The 22,497-nt window shown below is 38.2% G+C and overlaps 1 protein-coding gene across 4 annotated transcripts; it reads left to right on the forward strand.

Annotated features, from left to right (window-relative positions):
• The first annotated feature begins 3,582 nt into the window (after window positions 1-3,582).
• On the forward strand, window positions 3,583-20,685 carry LOC121996763 (peptidyl serine alpha-galactosyltransferase-like). 4 transcript variants are annotated; one of them, XM_042550851.1, is made up of 11 exons: window positions 3,583-3,960; window positions 4,829-4,895; window positions 5,995-6,255; window positions 6,356-6,710; window positions 7,218-7,388; window positions 7,504-7,747; window positions 7,857-8,057; window positions 8,189-8,658; window positions 18,181-18,345; window positions 18,425-18,668; window positions 19,577-20,685. In XM_042550851.1, the coding sequence occupies exons 4-11, from the start codon at window positions 6,415-6,417 to the stop codon at window positions 20,171-20,173; spliced, it is 2,388 nt and encodes a 795-aa protein (XP_042406785.1). In that variant the 5' UTR covers window positions 3,583-3,960; window positions 4,829-4,895; window positions 5,995-6,255; window positions 6,356-6,414; the 3' UTR covers window positions 20,174-20,685. The 4 variants fall into 4 exon arrangements, with proteins under 4 accessions (XP_042406785.1, XP_042406784.1, XP_042406786.1 ...); XM_042550850.1 differs by lacking the exon at window positions 4,829-4,895; XM_042550852.1 differs by lacking the exon at window positions 4,829-4,895 and having other exon boundaries at window positions 6,360-6,710.
• Window positions 20,686-22,497: the final 1,812 nt, after the last annotated feature.

A 22,497-nucleotide genomic window follows, 5' to 3' on the forward strand; every position in this document is an offset into this window, starting at 1 on the left:
GGAGACTCTTCGACGACATCGACTATATGCGAAGTTCAGCAAGTGTGCGTTTTGGATATCATCAGTCGGTTTTCTAGGACACGTGGTTTCCAGCCGAGGTATTTCCGTAGACCCTCAGAAGATTGAGACTGTCACCAGCTGGGAGCAGCCGAAATCAGTTCAGGAGATCCGCAGTTTCCTGGGATTGGCTGGTTATTATAGATGGGTTGTCGAGGGTTTCTCTCGCATTGCTATGCCGCTGACACGTCTGACTAAGAAAGGCGTGAAGTTCACTTGGTCAGAAGCCTGTGAGACCAGCTTTCAGGAGCTAAAGCGGAGATTAGTGTCGGCACCAATTCTGGTTTTGCCTTCTGGAGATGACGTATTTGTACTCTACACCGACGCTTCTCTACAGGGTTTAGGCATTGTTTTGATGCAGCATAGCAAGGTAGTCTCTTATGCTTCTCGTCAGTTGAAGGAGCATGAGTACCCTGTACATGATCTAGAGCTGGCCGCCATTATATTTGCTTTGAAGATTTGGCGGCATAATCTGTATGATATTACGTTTGAGATTCTGACTGATTATAAGAGTTTCAAGTACCTTTTCACCCAGAAGGAACTCAATCTTCGATAGAGGAGATGAATGAAGTTCCTGAAGGATTATGACTGTACTATTAGCTACCACCCGGGGAAAGCTAATGTCGTTGCCGATGCACTTAGCCGGAAGTCCAGAGAGACTTTATCTTGCCGCCGAGTTTTAGTCACTGACTTAATTTAGGGTTTCTCCGAGTTGGGCCTTCAGGAGCAGAGACAGACAGAGCAGGGTATTTTGGTTACGATGGTTGCTCAGTCGTCGATCAGGATGAGGATCCGAGAGGCCCAGACCGATGATCAATGCTTGCAGTCCATTGGTAACTAGATAACTTCCGGGCAGCAGACCGAGTTCACCCGAGATGACGAGAGCATTATTTATTTCCGAGGCAGATTATGGGTACCTCAATCTCACCCGGTCTTGGAGGAGTTACTTCAAGAGGCTCATCGCTCTCGATTTACGATCCACCCAGGCGGTACACGCATGTATCGAGATTTGAGGTGTTCCTATTAGTGGATCGGCTTAAAGAAAGACATCGCGGAGTTTGTAGCTAGATGTCTAGTATGTCAGCAGGTGAAGGCTGAGCACTAGAGACCTACTGGATTACTTCAGAGGATTCCGATTTCAAAATGAAAATGGGAGCACATCACTATGGACTTTATAGTGGGATTGCCTAGGAAACGACGAGGCCATGACGTGATTTGGGTAGCCGTTGACCGATTAACCAAATCCGCACACTTTTTAGCGATTCGGAAGACCGGTTCGCTAGATCGATTGGCAGAGCTGTATTACCGAGAGATCATCAGATTGCATGGTGTGCCTTTGAGCATTATATCAGATAGAAACCCACGGTTCACGTCTCGGTTCTGGTAGAATCTGTAGCAGGCCTTGGGCACACGACTTCGTTTCAGTACAACATTCTATCCGCAGACAGATGGGCAGTCAGAGTGGACCATTCAGACATTAGAGGACTTACTGAGGTCTTGTGTTATGGATTTTGGAGGCAACTAGGAGGACCACTTGCCATTGGTAGAGTTTGCCTATAACAACAGCTATCATTCGGCTATCCAGATGACACTGTTTGAAGCGTTGTATGATAGATATTGTCGGACACCCACCCTCTAGGATGAGGTTGGGGAGGCCCAACTGCTAGGACCGCAGAGAACTCAGCAAGAGGCAAAGTTGGTCCGCACTATCAGACGGAGGATGTCAGAGGCGCAAGACCACCAGAAGAGTTATGTTAATCGGAGACGGAGACCCCTGGAGTTTTCTACTGACGATCATGTATTTTTGAGAGTCTCACTCAAGAAAGGGGTGAAGAGCTTTGCCCTCCGCGGTAAGCTAGCTCCATGATACATTGGGCCTTTCCAAATCTTGGAGAGGATTGGAGCGGTAATTTATCGTCCGACGCTACCATCGGCTCTGGCAGACATTCACGATGTATTCCATGTGTCTATGCTGAGGAGATACGTAGTCGACCCAACACATATTCTGTCAGATATATCAGCTCTCATTCAGCCTGACGTTACCTATGAGGAGGTTCCGATATGGATTCTGGATCACAAAGAGTGTAAGCTGCGGAACAAGACTATTCGGCTGGTTAAAGTCGGATGACAGTATCATTCTGACGAGGAGGCTACCTGGGAGCTCGAGGATACGATCCGAGCTCAATACCCCCATCTTTTCACTTGAGGTATGTGGATTAGTTTCCGTTTAGCATTTATACTGTCTATCTATTATTAGTACCTGCTGATGGTAATAAAGAAAATTTGGGGACCAAATTTTTATTAGTGGGGGAAAATGTAAAATACCAAAAAAGGGCCAATAACCATAAGAGAAATTTTAGAAATTTTTAAAAATTTTCTGGAATTTAATCGGAGCTCGTATGATGTGTATTAAGGGGATAAATTATTGGATCAAGGGAAAATTTGTTTAAGTTATCCAACGAGGAAATATTTGATTTTTTTATTATTTATTTATATCATTTTCTTTTTTTTTTCTTTATTTCCCTTACCTATGCCCCTACAGCTCCCGATGCCGACTCCGCTGAAATCGATCATCTTCTCCAAACTGGGGGCGCCTCACGCCTCTTCCTCTTCTTCCTCGCGATTAAAGCGTTGGCCAAGGGGAAATCGGGCACATCTCCTTCTCGATTTCCTTCTCTTCTCTTCTCCTCTCCTCCCCGACGACACCGCACGATCGCCGACCACCTCTGTCTCTGTGTCTTCACCGCGAGCCGCCAAATTGCGCCGACGATGTGCAATCCATCACCGGCCGAGTTCCCGTCTCCCCTTCTCTGAGTCGCTAGCCGAACCCTAGGTCCGTCCGACTTGCGTCGTCGCCACCGGGTGCTGACAGCCGGCGTTGCCGATCGTCCACGCGAGCAACCACGCTGAGGTCCCTTTTCTTTCTTCTCCTTCTCTCTCACTATGGTCGCATCTCTGTTGCTATCCCGTGCTCTAAATCTGATCTCTGTGCCCATGCCTCGGGAAGTGCACATGTCGTCCACCAGAGCTCTATATAAAGGGGATGCATCACTAGCGGAAATACATGTTATTATTGTTTGGGGCTAGTTCTATTGTTGTTCCACTTCTTCTCCACTTCCGATGACTGACTTAAGCGTCAGAGGGCCAACGGCGAGGACCCCTTTCCTGGCTCGACACTGACGTTACTTGTTTTGCAAAGTGGAGCAGGTCTACAATCGATCGACAAAACCATCACATCCCTAGTTTTCCACCTTTCCGTTTTCAGACATTATCAAATATTATTACGTTAAAATTGTAATAAAATTACTAATTAATTTAAATTATTAATATAATAATATGCGATATCTTAGAAAATTATTAATCTATTTACTTTATATATATATATATATTAATATTATAAAATTTTAAATACTTTTAGTAGGATTGTATAAGTTTACGATCGCGACAGATTCTAACCCTAAATTGATCTGTTTAGGATCTGTTTAGAATGACGATAAATTTTGATATTAGATTTTTTTTAATCACGATTCTACGAACTAGGCCTTACTGTAAATGATCATACTGATCCAATTTTTTTTATTGGGGATCTTACCTTCACCGGTCCTCTGACCGTCTCACAGATCGCGATCTCGCACGGACACGAACGGCTCTCGTCGTCCTTCTTCGGCTTCGACGACCAATCTCCCTCTCAGCGGCCTCCTCCTCCGATCGTTAATCTCACCCATTCGGCTTCTCCAGTATCCTCTCGACGTTCGGCTATTTTTTTTTTCTCTTCGTCTCCGGCGGCATCAACGTCAGGTGACAGAATTGCATTGGGCGATCGGAGCATCACTTCTGGATTGTCTTCTCGGCTCTCAGCCTCTCACTCCTCTCCGGCGGTACTGTCGACAAAGTACCGCATTGGTAAATAGGCGTGGAACACTTTTCTCACTAAAGTTTGTTAGGTTTGCTCTTCCAATTAGTTTTTCACCACCGTGTAGACTCTCCATCAATGGGACGTAGAAAATAAATATTCAAGAGCTAATTTGAACATTGCACCAAATTTAGATTAAGGCAAATAGTTTAGAGACTATCACTGTGATCAATTCTTCTTGAACTAGCTATAATGAATTTATTATTGAGAACCATATAATAGTTAACTTGAGGGAGAGGAATAGTATATTGTCATGGAGGTTGTACTTGGCAAATTTGTGTTAAATTCAATCTTGCCATCAACTCTATTCATAGGCTTCAGTTTCCAAGCCTCTAGACTAACCTACTGACTGAACTTTATGGTTCTAATGTCTTGGTCAAGTCGCTTCATATACAAATTACTAATTTCTGACATCAACTGATGCTTAGAATCTATAATTAAAGAAGAATTGGTTCAATAGACTCATGTATAAGATGATGAGATGTATTAACTTAAGTTTGCTTCATGTGCTGCTTGGATCATTGGGCATGGTACTAATGAATCCTGAAGCATTGTCAAAAGCATACACAAGGCTGCCTTATGATCTTTATTTAGGTATAAGAAACAATTTGTCTTGTCAAACCAACAAACACTAGAAGCTTGTAACACCAAGTTCGTAGTAGGAAGATTTGAGGAATCTCCTTTGGGCTGTAAACAATGTAATTCTCATCTTTTGAAGGGTGAAAGGGTTGTATACATGTTCTACCATAGAGAATGGAGAACATATGAGAAAGTGTTGATACAATTGTGCAATAAAGACTATTCTTATAAATCTTCAATATAAATACACCAATGAATTTTTGCAATCTATTTTTACAGTGCCCTGCCTGGGTGAAAATCTTGGTTCAGCCACTGGATTCCGAAGTGGGATTAATGGACCAGCTAGGTTCTTGTCTCTTCCTTTGAATTTTCCTTTTCCCATTTTGATGTTGACCATTTCCATATCAGTTGGGTGATCGTTTTCTGGCTTGTGGTGTGGGTTTAAATCAGTTTGGTTTTACCTTTTCCCATATGAGTTAATTGCTTGGAAATTTGAGTTTCAGCAACCAGCTAGTTGCAATCCAGTCACTTGTAGGAGTTGGCTGATCACATGATGGTGTTAGTGATGGGCTGTGCAAGAGAATATGAGTCAGGAGGCAGTAGAAAAATGGAGTATGTGATGTAGTGTTGTATATGTCAGAGTGTGTATCTGTACATATACAAGTCAAGTATCATATATTATTACATGTGTGGCAAGGAAGAAATTGTATGTATGCTTGGATGTATCCATGAAAGACTGGCGATTTGATAGGATTTAAATAAAGGAAGAGATTGTGAATAATTTTTAAACTTAGCCTGAGGCCTGTTTTAGAGTTGTGTTTTATTTGACCCAATCCAGCTGATTAGGATAGGGTCCAGTTAGATAGTGGAGTTAGATTGGTTGCACAGAGCCAAATCTGATGGAAAACTCAAATGAGTCGTTGTTCTTCTGTTTGACTTGCTTCTAATAAAATTGTGGTTTTTTATCTTCTTTGTCATACATGGGCATATTCATATTCTGTTAACATTTGCTGATTCATGTTAAGGATATATATGTATTGCTAAATGAGAGTTAAATGATCATGCTAGTTCCATTAAACCAACCTTTTCATCTTTGCTGTGAAATGTAAATGAATTGATTTTTTATGCTTTTAGATGGTGCATGTTGATTCATTTGCTATCAGTGTGTATCCATATCATAAGCTAAACTGTTTTCTATAGAGTTTCAGAAAACCCTTCTCTAAAAATTAGAAATCAACTTTGTGAAGGTGCCTTGATGGAATTCTTTCTCAGATTTCTTTAATCTTTTGCTTTCACAATTTTTTATTGAATACTTTGTCCTTTTGCATCAAACTTTCTTTGTGATTTCAATGAGTTTTAAGAGATTGAGCTTCTGATATTTTGGGCATGAACTTTATGCTTTCTTGAAGTAATGAGAAAGGTGTATGAACTTTATCCTCTTGCAGAAAATAAGGCTACTATGGAGATTGTTGCTTTAGGAGAGTATGAAGGTCAAAGGTGTATGAAAGTGGAAAGATGCTAATTGCTCAATAAATTTTTAGTCGATGATGTTATGGTGGTTGAAGTCTTAGAAGGGGAGCCTTGACGCAACGGTAGAGTTCGTGCCATGTGACCTAGAGGTCACGAGTTCGAGTCTCGAGAAAAAAAACAATGTCGCAACTTACAAGTGCCATATTCTGATTGTAATAGTAGTTCTTGCTGGGTTGGTACGTAACATTTTAGTCATGCATTCCTCTTTATTGGACTTTGAAATGTAAATGATACATGCTAATTCTTTTAACAAATATTTTACTCCTTGAAATATAGAAAGGGAGGAGAAAGGAGAAAACCTCAAATATCCACGATCCATTGCAGTGTCACTCCTCATGGCTACATTTTTAGCAGCAGCAGTGTCTGTGGTCATAATGAGCACCTCACTGGTCCTAGCGACGACCCAAAAAGCACCATGGAGGATCCACACACTATTCTCCGTCGAGTGTCAGAACTACTTTGATTGGCAGACAGTAGGTTTGATGCACAGCTATCACAAATCGCTGCAACCAGGACCTATTACTCGACTTCTCAGTTGCACGGATGAGGAGCGTCGCCAATATCAGGGAATGGGTCTTGCCCCCACCTTTGAGGTCCCTTCTATGAGTCGCCACCCCAAAACTGGTGATTGGTGAGCCAAATATATTGGTCGGTTACTTCCGCTTTTAGTTTTCTTTATCTTGTTATAATTTATTGTTTTTGTTTCATTTGATTTTACAAGAGTGAGGAAAAAGCTAATTTTCACATTCATGACCTCAAATTGTATTTTCAGATGTTTCAAGAAGACTTGCATTTCTTAGCAAATATAAATCTGTGCAGCGGAATATTGTTGGTATTAGTTCTAGGAACATTTGAAAATGTAGTAGTGGTGCATCTCTTGTTTATTCCATCTAATAAGCTAAATGAAATTTTCTATATCTATTTATGCAACACCATAAGCACATTTAATACTTTTGTCTTGGTTAATAATGAGAACAGTCTTCTTTATCCAACATAGTTGTTTTCACCTTTCATTGGTGTTTCCAATGAGTCATGACTTTCCTTTTTCGTTCCCTTCCAAAAATATCCTTGTGAAGCAATCTAACTGGTGGATGCTTTACTTTGCTATGATTTATTCCTGACATGTTGATGTTGTTAGGTATCCTGCTATCAATAAACCAGCAGGTGTTGTACATTGGCTTAAATATAGTGAAGATGCAGACAACGTGGATTGGGTTGTGATCTTGGATGCAGATATGATTATTCGAGGCCCAATAATACCATGGGAATTGGGTGCTGAGAAAGGTAGACCGATTGCTGCATATTATGGGTAGGAACATTTAGTCATTATTCTCCTCCGGAACCAACTTTAGATTATTCTTCTCCTCATTGATTTGTTAAGATAAGCTTTCTGTATTAATAACAACTACATTGTATCTCTTTAGCTACCTGAAGGGATGTGATAATATTCTATCACGTTTACACACAAAGCACCCTGAATTATGTGACAAGGTCGGTGGACTTCTTGCTATGCATATTGATGATTTACGGGCCCTAGCTCCTATGTGGCTTTTAAAGACTGAGGAAGTGCGAGGGGACCGGGCACATTGGGGAACTAACATAACAGGTGACATTTATGGTCAGGGCTGGATCAGTGAGATGTATGGCTATGCCTTTGGTGCTGCAGAGGTAAATAAATTGTTTTGGGTTTTTAGGTTTCATAATTCATTTTCAAAATGGTCAGCCTACAGAAGAGATACATATCATAAGCTCTCATATTCTTTTTAATTTGTAATAGGTCGGCCTACATCACAAGATAAATGATGATTTAATGATCTACCCAGGTTACACTCCCAGAGATGGCGTGGAGCCTATTTTGTTGCACTATGGCTTACCATTTAAAGTTGGTAATTGGTCTTTCAATAAGTTAGAACATCATGATGATGACATCGTATATGAATGCAACCATATTTTCCCTCCACCTCCTTTTCCTAGAGAGGTAGGATCCAACTTTTGTTTTGGTGAAAATAAGTCATTTCAAAATTTTCATATTTCTGAATGTACAGAGGGGAAAACCACTTAGATATATAATACCAGAAATTTTGGATTCTGACAATACCTACCATACAGGTTGTGCTGATGGAAACTAATATCAATAGAAGGCGAGGCTTATTCTTGAGTACAGAGTGCATTAACACTTTAAATCAAGGACTTCTATTACATCATGCTTCTAGCAGTTGTCCGAAGCCTAAATGGTCGAAATACCTAAGTTTCCTAAAGAGCAGGAAATTTGCTGAGCTTACGAAGCCAAAATATATAAATCATCAAAAACTAAGTCAAGTAACTGAACAAAAGAATATCTTGATGGAATCAACCAAGCTCTATCCGAAGATACACACTCTGTTCTCCACAGAGTGCTCATCATATTTTGATTGGCAAACTGTTGGTCTTATTCATAGTTTTCATTTGAGTGGCCAGCCAGGAAATATCACACGTCTTCTCAGTTGTACTGAGCATGACTTGAAGCAATACATGGGTCATGACTTAGCTCCTACGCACTATGTTCCATCTATGAGCCAACATCCATTGACAGGAGATTGGTATGTGGTATTAACTGTCTGCTTGTGTTTGTAGTCTTAAATTTGATTTCTGATTTTTCTTTATCAAGTGACAAGCTTCCGATGATAGCTCCATAGACTAGGGGAATCCCTTGCATTCAGTTGAACCATGATTTCTGGAAAAAAAATGCATCATCATTCCTTTGCTTTTGTCCCATTTATTACATTCTTTTAATCTTGAGGATAATCTGCTAAATTATTCAATATGACTTGTTGAGAATTATGAAAATAGATCTCTTCTATGCTTAAAGGATTGCAATCTGGCCTCATAAACAGGGGTAGATTGCCCCTGCTAAACTTCTTAGCTACTAATGTTGATTTTGTAGGATCGAAAGCGCTTTTTTTTTTTTTTTTTTTGGGGGGGGGGGGGGGGGGCGCTCGTGACTTTTTCACATTTCGTAAAACAGTTTACTGTAAACTCAGTGGAAAGAAAGAAAGAGACGAAGAATAGAAACAATGCTAACAAGTTGTTTTTACTTGGTTCAGAGCTTGTGACGACTCCTACTTCAAGGCCCATGATCGTCGATCGCTTTCGTTGGACAATACACTAATAAATCTGAATAATTACAAAGTAAGGAATGACAATGAATTAAAAACTGTAACCGAAATTATACCAACAACACTAGACTTGAAGATTTGAGCTTTCGGTCGTCGGAGCAGCGTTACAACATTGTAGAGTTGTTTTCGGAGTAGCGTGCAAGAGAGAAAGTCATTGGAGTTGATGTTCATAAGATGCTGGCCAAGCCATCTTTTATAGCCTGTCCAGGCATTTGGATCTGTCCCGTGCATCCCCACAAGGCTGACGTGGTGTGTTCTTGTCGAAACTCTATTTGGCGAACTTTATTCATCTCCGGGCGCCTGGACCCATTAGGGCACTTGGACTATGACGTGTGTCGATGAATCAGTGAGCGCCACCTCATTTGTACTGGAGTGCCTGGGTTCGGCCTAGTCCGGGCGCCTGGACCAGTTTGGGCGTCTATATGTCTGGGCGCTTGGACTGTGTCTAGGCACCTGGAGCTCCTTCTTCAGCGAGCTTCTAGTTTCAATATCCTGCACCACAAAGTTAGAATAAATAGACATAATATGGATATAAAATATTTGACAGTCTTTGTCTGGTTCTGACTTTCGAATTTCCTAGAAACCCTAGGTCGAACCGACGCTTACTATTTCTTCTACGAGGAACCCATCCTCACCTACCCCTCTTAGGAGAGTGTACCTGATGCCAAATCGGTTCTCCAGACTGTTTGGACTTTTGCTTATCATCCGAAACTTCAGAACTTTCCATTGGACGTTCGAATCGTTCAATTTTCTGCCTGGTGTCCGCCACCCTAGGATTTTCATCTAGTGTCCTCGACCCTAGGATTTTTGCCCGACGTCCTTGACCTGTCAAGACTTTGCCAGTCCCATGGACCAGGACTTGCTTGCCTAGCCGCAATTAGGATTTTCCACATGTCTAGTGTCCACTAGACTTCTTTGCCTAGCCTCAACTAGGACTTTCACCTTGTTTAAGATCACTTAGGACTTTCCTACACACTTAGTCAAACTTGTTAGAATAACAACAAATCTTAACTTTGAACCCTTTGCCATTATCAAAACTTAGGTTCGATCATCTAATGCTTCCTGCATCAACAATCTCCCCCTTTTTGACTTTGACAACACAATTCAAAATTCAAAGTTTAGTAATGCATAACAAATTAAGAATAACTGAAAACATAAACAAGATTTTTCAATTTCTTTTTCAAAGTTTACAATTGCTAAGTACACTTTTAAAGGTTTTCCTAACTATTTTAAACTTAAGCTCCTCGTGAAAAATAACTCTTAACTTTAAAAAACTTCTTTAAAAACTTTTGCTTTGAAAATACTTAGTTTTTGCAAAACTTAGGGTGCGTTTGGTTTGCCCCATTTTCATTTTCATTTTCTGAAAAACGCGCGTTTTTCGTTTTTTAGAAAATGACTTTTCCGCGTTTTTCGTTTTTTTAAAAAATGTTCTCTCATTTTCTTAAAAATGAAAGTGGAAAACGCAAACCAAACGTGTTTTCCATTTTCTCAGAAAATGAAAACAGAAAACAACGTCGAAAACGCAAACCAAACGCCCCCTTAGCTTTTGAAATTTTGAAAAAAAAAAACTTAATTTGAAATTTTGAAAAAGTACTTGATTTTGAAAAAGCTTAATTTGAAACTTAAACTTTTAATTCTCTTTCTCCCTCTTTGATATATATCAAAAAATAATTTGAAAAATATAAGGAACTCCCCCTCAATTAATGCCTTAGTTTTTTTTTTTTTGAAAAAAAACTTTTAAGTACTTGTTTTGAATAGAATTTTGAATACAAAAGTACTTAAATCATTGTTTTGTTTTAAAAAAGTTTGAAAAATTAGGTAACACATGAGTAAAACCCTAGAGTACAAGTATGTGTAAAACAAAATGATTAATTTTGAAAATAATATTTAAATATACTTCATCTATTAGCCTTAATAAAATATCTAACCTTAGGTTGAATCTATATGATAATTCTTTCTAGGGAGATAATCTAGTTTAAGTCCATAGCTCAATTTTGAAAACATTGATTTTGGAAAGATAGGGTTTAAAGTTTAAAACATATTAATTTTAAAAACAAAAATTTTTGAAAACAAATTTTTAAAATAGAAATTTAAGACTTAAAGATAAGGAAGTTATAAACCAACTTATGCCACCTTGCACATTTCTAACTGCCTTCTAAGTGTACTAAACTCAAGTAAGTTATAATTGTCTTCATGCTTTCTGTACCAACAATTTTGGGTAGATTGAACTCCCTAACTTTCCATATCACCCATTCTATGTTATCAAACATGTTAACCTTATGAGTTTATGTAAGATGGAGTTAAGTTAATCTTAACTTTTAAGTTGATTTTAAGTTTGAGTTTAAATTTTTGGAAAATAATTAAGTTTGAATTTTGAAAAATGTTAAGTTTAAAAAAAAATTAAGTTTGAATTATATTAAAGTTAATTTTAATTTGATTTAGTTTGTATTTGGTCAATTTATTTGAATTTGATTCAATTGGAGTTAGATTAAGTAAGTTGTTTGATTAGTTTATGAAAGTTAGGTTAAGTAGATTGATTGATTAGTTTATGAAAGTTTGGTTAAGTAGGTCTAGATTGATTAATCCTAACATTTCACTCATTTCTAGGTTTTCAATCAGAAAACCTTATAGATTTTTGTGAGATGTTTTTATTTTCAATTTAATTTTAAATCTAAGGATCGATTTATATTTAAGTTAGACTTATGTTTGACAATTACTAAGTTAAATATTTATTTTGATAATCGACTTCCAGGCTATGGTGAGGCACAGGGACCTTTTTGGTTATCGGAGCAACGACCACTTCTAGACAAAGCTTTTTAAGGAAATTGAATGCTTAACTTTTTTTCTGAAAATCCTTGGTCTAACTAGTCAAGTGTCGATTAAGCCTAAGTTCTTATCTAATTATTCTAATCTAAGCAAAAATAAGGAAAGCAGAAAATCAAGCAATCAAACAAACGGGCAAATCTATCTAATAATAAAGATGGTCTTTCTATTTGCTCCCTGGATCATAGCCTCGATAAAGTCTATCAAGTTGATGGATTTGATCTTTAAGGATCCAAAATTGATTAAGTCCAACTTGATTAGTCAAGTTAGACTTAGGGATCCATGCTTGGACTAGGTTTCTATTTGTTCAATTCACTAAAGACGAGTAAGATCTGAATCGATGTTTAGCCTTGTATCTGAGTCCGGATCAGTTCTATACGACCCTTTATTTTTCAAGAATCAGATCAAGATTTTTGGAATCGAAAGTGAACCATTCCAATGTGTCCTTGAGTTCCTTGACTTTACTTTTCAAAGTGGAATTCTCTTCTTCAAGTTGTTGGACTTGAGTTGAGGTTCCATTTTGAACTTGGTCGGTCAAGGAACTTAGGTTAGTCACTTCGTTAAGGGTTGTTACCTCCTATTGGAGTGTCTTTTCCCGGGCTTTAGACTTGGTTAATTTGCGTATCAAATAATTTATTAAATCATACAACTTATCTACTAGAGGAGAACTTACTGTGTTTGGTCCTTCAGAAACGGATACGAATCCGTGGCTTCTTTCGGACTCGACCTCCGATTCGATCTCGGGCTCCGACTCAGATTCAATCTCGGCAATGTGAGCTTGTACCGGTAGAACAAGGAAGCTCGTTGGAGCTTGTTCTTCTTATTTAGAGTCTTCTAATGACTCGGACCACGTTGTTTTCAGAGTCTTCCTTCTTTACTTTTTGTTTGGATATTCTGGCTTATAGTGCCCATTCTGGTTACACCCATAGCAGATCACTTTTGATTTGGGCTTTGTGGTTTCATTCGGATCCGATTGCTTGCTCTTGGATTGGATCATCTTTTTCTTCTTAAGCATTTTTCGAACTAGGTTGACTAGTTCGGCGGTGATCTCGTCTTCGGAATTCGATTCGTTTTCGAATTTGGGTTTAGGTTGGTACTTGACCTTCAACTTCTTGTTTGTGAGTTTTTCTGCAAGTAACGCGATATCTTTCTTGGTCAGAGTAGCAATAGATTGTTCATGAAGTTCAAAAATAGTTTGTCTAATCTAATTAAAGAAAGATCCTTATAGACTTTGTAAGCATCTATCATGGATGCACACAAAGTGTTCCTCGGAAAAACATTTAAGGCGTATATAATAACATCGTGATTTTCCAGTTTCTGACCGATCACGTGGGGATCATTTAACAAGTCTTGGATCCGAGCGTGTAATTGATTCGCCGATTCGCTATCCTGCATTTTAATATTATATAACTTATTTAAAATAAGGTCGTGTTTACTTACCTTTGTATCGGAGGTGCCTTCGTGTTGTTCGATTAGCTTCTCCCACAGGTCCTTTGCATTTGAGAATAGACTAACTCGGTTCAACTCTTCTTTGGTCAGTCTGCACTGCAAGGTTTGGGGTTTGGGGTTTGGGGTTTAGGGTTTAGGGTTTAGGATCGGTTCCACTTTCTGACCGATCACGTGGGGATCATTTAACAAGTCTTGGATCCGAGCGTGTAATTGATTCGCCGATTCGCTATCCTGCATTTTAATATTATATAACTTATTTAAAATAAGGTCGTGTTTACTTACCTTTGTATCGGAGGTGCCTTCGTGTTGTTCGATTAGCTTCTCCCACAGGCCCTTTGCATTTGAGAATAGACTAGGTTCAACTCTTCTTTGGTCAGTCTGCACTGCAAGGTTTGGGTTGCCTTTGCATCGTCCTCGATCTTCTTACGAGTTGGTGCGTCTCACTTGTCGCAGGCGATGGGTATTCCATCTTCGGTGGGGAGTGTGAATCCGGTTTGAATAATGATCCACATCTCCACCTAAGTCTTCAGGTAGTACTCATCTGGCTTTTCCAGTAGTCGAAATCCTCGTCGGGGAAGAGGGGTGGACGTGCAGTACTGTAGCCTTCTTAATGAGCCATTCGAAATCTCGCACACAAAGAAAGAAGGAAAACTTATTCCAAGACTAGTGCGGTATAAAAGACTTATGAAAAACTAAAGAACTCGAGTGGTGGTGTTGCACCAACTTCGAGAAACGAAAAACTCGATTGCGAAAGAAAAAAAATAAAAATCTGATTGGAAGAGGTGATAGCACCGATTCCGATCGACTCCGAAAATCTCAAGATGCAAAATCGGAAAAAAGGCATAAGAAAATCTTCAACAGCAAAAAAACACGAAAAGAATTTTTGCTCGAATGCTGGTTTCACCAATTCAGAGTGACCCCGATCTGATACCAATTGTAGGATTGAAAGTGCTAGAGCGCTCGTGGCTTTTTCATAATTTCGTAAAAGCGGAGTATATGCAACGGAAAGAAAAAAAAAAGACGAAGAATAGAAACAATGCTAATACGTTATTTTTACTTGGTTCAGAGCCTGTGATGACTCTACTCCAAGACCCGCGATCGTTGATTTCTTTCGTTGGGCAGTCTAGTAATAGATCCGAATAATTACAAGGAATGACAATGAATTAAAATCTGTAATTGAAATTATACCAACAACACTAGACTTGAAGATTTGAGCTTTCGATCGTCGGAGCAGCGTTACAATGTCGTAGAGTCGTTTTCGGAGCAGCATGCAAGAGAGAAAGTTGTTGGAATTAATGTCCATGAGGTGCTGGTCGATCCCTCCTTTTATAGCCCTGTTCGAACACCTGGACTGGTTTTAGGTGCTCCCACAAAGCTGACGCGGCGTGCTCTCGTCGAAACTCTATCTAGCGAACTTTATCCATCTCCGGGCGCTTGGACGGGTCTGAGCACCTGGACTGTGACGTGTGTCGGCGAATCAGTGAGTGTCATCTCATCTGCACTCTGGTGCCTGGGTTCGGCCTAGTCCAGGTGCCTAGATGTCCAAGCGCTTGAGCTGTGTCCAGGAGCTTGAAGCTCCTTCTTCAGCCAACTTCCAGTTTCAATATCCTACCCCACAGAGTTAGAAAAAGAAGACATAATATGGATATAAAATATTTAACAATCCGGTTCTGATTTTTGAATTTCTTAGAAACCTTATCTCGAACCAATGTCTACTGTTCCTCTACAGAAAACGTGTCCTCACCTGCTTCTCTTAGGAGAGTGTACCTGATGTCAAACTGACTCTCTAGATTGTTTGGACTTTTGCTTAGCATCGGAGACTTCAAGACTTTCCGCTGGACATTCGAACCCTGACTCGTCCAGTCTTTCGCCTTGTGTCTGTGACCCCCAGGACTTTCACCTAGTGTCCTCGACCCTAGAATTTTTGTCACGTCCTCGACCTGCCAAGACTTTGCCCAGTCCCATGGATCAGGACTTCCTTGCCTAGCCGCAATTAGGATTTTCCACCTGTCAAGTGTCCACTAGACTTCTTTGCCTAGCCTCATCTAGGACTTTTACCTTGTCTAAGATCACTTGGGTCTTTCCTGCACACTTAGTTAGACTTGTTAGAACAAAAACAAACCTTAACTTTGAACCCTTTGCTATTATCAAAATTTAGATTCAATCATTTGATGCTTCCTGTACCAACAGATTTATTGTAGTACTAAATTTCTGAATTACATTTACATCATTGTCGACGTGATGCAACCTAAAAAGGCTATGCTCAACCCTAAGACAATATGTTCAGATTTAAACATGCATATTTCCAATCATACGCAGACTGTATTATAATTATGTATTTTAAATGACTATCTCACTGATCAGCATATCATGTGTTAGAATAGTTCAGTTATTAGTTCCATATTATACTCAGGTACTATTCATATATCGTGTGATTACACTACTCGATCAAATAAAATACTAAAAGTTATTTTCTCCTCGCTTGCTATCGGGAACAAAATCACTTTCTCCTTTCCCTTCCCCTGGTCACCACCATACTCATTTCCCTTGTTCACCAGCAGCCTCTGCATAGACTTCAACACTCTTTTCCCTTGTTCAACAGCAGCCTCTGCATAGACTTCAACTCTTCATTTCACAGCTTGCACTCAACAATGATCTATGTTTGTAATGGTGCCCATTCTTGCAACCAGTGCCTATCCTTGCCTGTTCTCATGCCCAAACCTACAATTGTCTGTCACAATTGTTGTCAAAACCTCCTCAGTAACTTCTCTTCTCCAACAGTGCCATGCAACTCCTCAAGTTTAAAAACATATCGATTTGGAGGCTGTCAAATGCAACTTAAATGGCAAAAGGGTCTCAGACAAGACGTTCTCAGAATTATCCATTCTGGACCCCATTGCCTGTCATTTCCTTTTGTTAATTATTGTTCTGGCATTCAGGGTACTGATAGCCATCTTGCACATATCCATTATCTTTATGCTCTAAAACCGGCATAAGATAAGTCTAATACAGCTTGCCTTTCCCCTTCACTTTTTTTTTTTGTTTTTTATCCTAATGGCAAAAGGATAGTTCAGCTCAGAGGCTAAGTGCAGTTCATCTAGATGGAGATTTGAATCTCTGACAAATGCTATGAAAACATTATTAAAGTCACATGAAATAAACAAAGGAAAATGATGCGTACGTGTTGGACCATCAACTCATTATTTAAATTTGAACAAAGGTGATGTTTGGGAATGAAGATTTTGTTAAGGATGGTTTGATTTTATACCTATGAGGTAATGCAACTCAAGAATGTACTTCTTTTCTCTTATGGAAACCTTAAAAGCCTAGTAGACATTATGATTGAGGGTATATCTTGTGTTGTCATGTGGATATTGTTGGTGCTAAGCTTTTGTAGCAGCCTACTTCACTGGGTAGCAGAGATTCATTCCATTATATGAAAGTAAAGATCGTGTGATTTTATTGCAACATGTTATGTAGTTTCACTTGGAATGCAATGGATAACTAGAAATCATAAGTTTTGATATTGGCCGATGATCCTGTCCAAAATCGGTAAAGGCAATGAGCTGGGATGTGGCTCTGTTGTTGACTCTGTAAAGACTCCGCGCTGTCTTGCAATACAAGGAGCGTTAGTACCAAGCCAGGAAAGGAGTCTCCAACGTTGGCCCTGCGACGCCCAAGTTAGTGCCCAGTCTTAGAGAAGAAAGCAGTAAACTGTAGCGAAAGGCATGTGCAAGTAAGAAGCATCGCATATCTCCGCCTGTAGATGGAGACCCTCTTTTGTAGTGTTACTGTAGCGCCTATGCACACCTCCGAAAGCACATGTTCGTTTTCCAAAGCCTTCTTGAGAAAAGACATGTCAAAAAATGTCTCTAACACTTTTTCTTAAGCATGCCCACAAATCTCTATGATGTGACAGGCTAGAAGCTTTTAAAGTACGATTTGCCCGCAGGACATTTTCTGTTGTCGACAGCGTAAACTTTCAAAAAAGTATGATAAGACATGTATGTGGATCCCGCTGTAGGCCGACCGGGAGCCAATCGGTCGGGATATAGCTCGGCCGTACAGATTGAAGCTACTAACCCATTCTTAACTAGGTTGTACGGTTGCCGGAGAGGCGCCTTGTGTTCGATCGGACCTAAGGTCGGTGGGGCGGGTAACTATTTGACTCTTAACCTCAGTTGCAAGTTGCGGAGGACAGCCGTTCGGACGGTCTGATCTGCCTTTCACGTCCGACATACTTTAAAGGCCCGCTTGGCCAACCTTGCTTGATCCACAATCCGCGGTCTAGTGGCTCACCCGACCACACGGCTTTGACCTCCCGTCAGCTGGTGTTTGCTGCTTTGACCTGCTTTTGGGGTCCATCTTTATCACCGTATCAACTGATATCACAAATATGAAAACTATGCATTTATAACTGTTATTTAAATGCCAAGATCAAATTTATTTTTGAAATAAAAAAGTAATGCTTCCTTGATTATTTCTGAGATTGCTGAATTTTAACCTAATAATTGTTGTTAATTTAATATATGATAATTTGTCAAATGGGTAAACAAGTTTAAATTTCTTCCCATCTTTATAGTGAACTTCATTTGTCTTTCTACTATCTGTGATTAATGATTCTTGTATTTTGATTCTCTTGATATCCTTAACTGTTTTCTACTCCACAATAAGGTACCCAGCTATCAATAAGCCAGCTGCTGTTCTACATTGGCTCAATCATGTTAAGACTGATGCTGAATTCATTGTTATTCTCGATGCTGACATGATAATGCGAGGTCCAATTACTCCATGGGAGTATGGTGCTGCACGTGGTCATCCTGTTTCAACTCCTTATGAGTATGAGGAAATATATCTGGCTTTTAAATGAGAGGCTATTAGTTATTTCATTATTCCTATATGATTGTCCTTTACTTAGGTACCTTATTGGCTGCGACAACGAGCTTGCAAAGATTCACACTCGAAATCCTTCTGCCTGTGAAAAGGTTGGTGGTGTCATAATAATGCACATAGATGATCTACAGAAATTTGCATTGTTGTGGCTTCACAAAACAGAGGAGGTACGATCCGACAAAGCTCATTTTGCAACAAATTTTACTGGGGACATTTATGGAGCTGGCTGGATAAGTGAAATGTACGGTTACTCCTTTGGTGCAGCTGAGGTATGTTATGACTTAGTAAGTTGAATGCTAATTATCTCTGTGTTTTGAAAGTCCACTAATATCATGAATCAGATTTGCTTGATTTACTGCAATCCACAAAAATTGATACCCTATTCATAGTAATAGCTAATACATTCTGATCGCTCCAGGACAACTCATCAAACAGATTTTGATTGCTATACTAATTAATAATTTGTTTTATAAATTGCATGCCTTAAAATTATATTCAGAATAAATTATCTGCACTCGGTGTAGATTGTAGGAGCATAAAATTGTCCATTTCATGAGGGTTAAAAATATTCGAAGTTAACTTTTTAAAAGTAAAACTACCTTTCACGGAAGATTGAAAACAAAACTTTCAACATTGTCCATAATTTGATAAATAAAAAAACAAAATACTAATTTCATTCATCATTGACCGTTAGAACGAATAGAAGATTACTATGTTCTTAAATCAAAATACTTCGTTCCTACTAGAATAAATTATTTTTGGCTGATGCTTAAAATATCTCCCTTTGCCTTGGCATGCACCTACCTTATAAAAAAAAATTCCTAACGCATCTAGCATAATTACTCAATTGCAGGTGTATTCAGAACTCAACTTTTCAGTTCCTTTCAAAGTGATGAGAATTTCACCTCTTGCTCAATAAGGTCACAACTAAGATTAGAACTTACATGATTAAGTACTTTATAGAATTGCATATTCAAACATCACATTCATACAGATAGATGTAACCAATTTTTGTGTTCTAAAAAATTTCAAGAGAATCACGAGAAATGTTGTTAGCTGCTATCAGTTAGTTTGCAGCTGTTCTCAATCATGCATATTTTTCTGCTTCAATAGTTTTCTGGTTAAAAATGAAACAGTTTATATTTTCTTCGGATGACTCTCCTGTAATTTTTTGCAGTTAAATCTGAGGCATATTATAAGGAATGACATATTAATATATCCAGGCTATGTACCTCTACCTGGAATCAAATACAAGGTTTTTCACTATGGACTGAGATTTGGTGTTGGCAATTGGAGTTTTGACAAGGCTGACTGGAGAAATATCGACTTAGTAAATACATGCTGGTCTAAGTTTCCTGAACCACCTGATCCTTCTACTCTGTCTACACCAGATGATAATATTCGACAAAGAGATATCCTTAGCATTGAATGTGGGAAAGTATTGAATGATGCTCTTTATCTGCATCACAAAAGGAGGAATTGCCGTTATCCTTCAGACAGCAATGCTAATTTTACTCTCTCGAAAGATGTGGGATTACTCCATGAATTGAAACATGGAGTGATCAGTGGAAGAGGCGATGAACAAAATATTGCAATCGAGGTGCCATCCAAAATCTTCTTGAACTCGAAGGACAAGCCTCCAAGCTTTTGGATGGTTGGACTTTGGGCCTTTTCTGGGATGGGTTTCTTAGCTTTGATTTTCATGATCCTTCCGAAGCGCAAAGGAGAGAGTTCTAAGGGCAAGGCAAATAGAAGCAAGAGAAATTTTGCTTGAAATTTGGTAACTATCTGCCGAAATCTATAGCGGGCCATGAATAACACCAAATAAGCTACCTAACGATAGTCCATATGCTGTACATGATTCTCTTGGCTCAAACAGATGACAATCGCCTAATTAGGTTGTGGCCTAAGTCACAGAAAAAGGTACTGAACTAGTCTTAAAATGAGTTATTGCGACATATTCTGCCTTCTGCAAAATGTTGCCCGTTTTGGGATAGAGTTTTATGGTTCGTGATTCAGTTGCTAATAGGAATTGGTTGAGTGAAATTATTTGCTTGGAAATATCCATCCAGGTGTTCATTGAGTGAGAAAATATATGTGCAGTTCAGTGCAAGACTTCAAGGTTCGTGTTATCATGGAGTTGGCAACAGCACTGGAACGCTTCATTCTGTTGATATTACCACCAACAATTGCAGGAGAAAATGTAATTGTGGATTTATGGATCTTCGTTTATTTCTGCCACTTTTTCTAGGGCAATGGGGAGGGTAAATAGTGCTTTGGGAAAAAGATGTTCCTAAACTGTTGACTGTGGACGGGCTAATACAAAATTATTGTTTAAGCAAACATCTCTAGTAACAAAATTCTGAATAATGTTTTCGAGAATAACATAATCCAATATATAATAAGTCAAAAAAACAAACAAATACTGATTATCCTTATGAGGTATTACAAGCAACCCCATTATTATTTGGGCCATCAAAAAACAACCTAAATATGTGAAATTTCGTCCGTTATATCTAGGCCAAAAAATAAATAAATAAAAGGAGCATTTTATTTTTATACTCTATTTTGAAAAAAAATATCATAAGGATACCTAATATTTTAAAATATTTTTGTTTTAGCACTGAAAAAAACAAAGTTGTTACAGATGACTACTATTTAAAATTTTGAAATTTTAATAAAAATATTGGTACAATTATGTCCTTAGGGGTTATATTGAATATTGGATTTTAATTTTATTCATTAAAATTAACTTTTGTGATGATTGCCAAGGATTATGTAGGATTATATATATATATATATATATATATATGTGTGTGATGATTGTCAAGGATTATATGTATATTTTTTTTAATGTGACGGTTGAAAGAATATGTTGTCATAATATGTTGGCTGATAAAAAGTATAGAGTTATCTTTGAATTGGATTTGATCATTATATTGACTTTGACTACCACGTCATACCTGAGTCCATTCGTAATATCCCGTATCAATATATATATAAAAGTCTTTTTTCAATAATTGTGTGTGTAGTTTTTATACAAACGACTATCTTTGTTTATTTCCATATTAAATAAAGAACTTTTTGTTCCCTATGATAAACTAAATACTCCCTGTCCTAGTTAGGAGGGACAGTGCTATGTTATTCTGTCTATTTTTTTTGTGTCTCTCTTCCTCAATCTTTTTCTCAATAACTACATGTGAACAGTAACTGCATTAAGAATAATCGAAAGAAGAACCTATAAGACCTATGCGGGTTACATAAGAAGGGTTCCTACCCTAAGTCTTATGCATAAACTGGGGCAACGGTTCAACGATAAGATCTTGACGAACAAGTAAGACTCCCTGGAAAAATAAATAAGAAAGGAAATAGCTAAATATAATATAGTATTCTTTTACCTGACCAAATCTATCTCTCAAAATAGTTAAACAAGCCACTTTTTGGATTTGTAAAAAGAAAGACACAAAAAGGTTGATATCCATTCTATTACATTTGTTTCTGTTTTGCTTCCTATTATTGCTACTGTTATTTTATTGTCACTTTTCTAATATATTGTTTTGTTCTGTTTTTACTATAATCTTACTATTCTCTTTTCTCTTTTACTTTTCTGTTCTCTATTCTATTTACTGTTATAACATATAACCTTAACAAAAAACACAAAAATTTCAACAATTTAACTTCAACAAGGAGCACAAAATAGCAAATTTTTGTGCTTCTTGTCGAAGTTAAATTGCTTAAATTGTTGTGCTGATATAAAATTTTTGTGCTTGTTGTTGAGAATCCAAGAAATGGCTTGATTAACTGTTTTGAGAGATAGACTTGGTCAGGTAAGAAAATACTATATTATTCTTAACTACTTTTTTTATTTATTTTTTCAGGGAGTCTCACTTGTTAAGATCTCACCGTTGAACTGTTACCTCAATTTATGTGTAAGACTTAGGGTAGGAATCATTCTTACGTAACTTGCACAGATCTTATAGATTCTTCTTTCAATTACACTCGATATAGTTACTGTTTACATGTGGTTATATATATATCCAAGAGTACGTTTGGTTATGGATTATCGTTGATAATTTTGATTATTCATCTAAGGTTATC

Source organism: Zingiber officinale, chromosome 6A (genome assembly GCF_018446385.1).
Source record: "Zingiber officinale cultivar Zhangliang chromosome 6A, Zo_v1.1, whole genome shotgun sequence".
Lineage (NCBI taxonomy): Eukaryota > Viridiplantae > Streptophyta > Magnoliopsida > Zingiberales > Zingiberaceae > Zingiber > Zingiber officinale.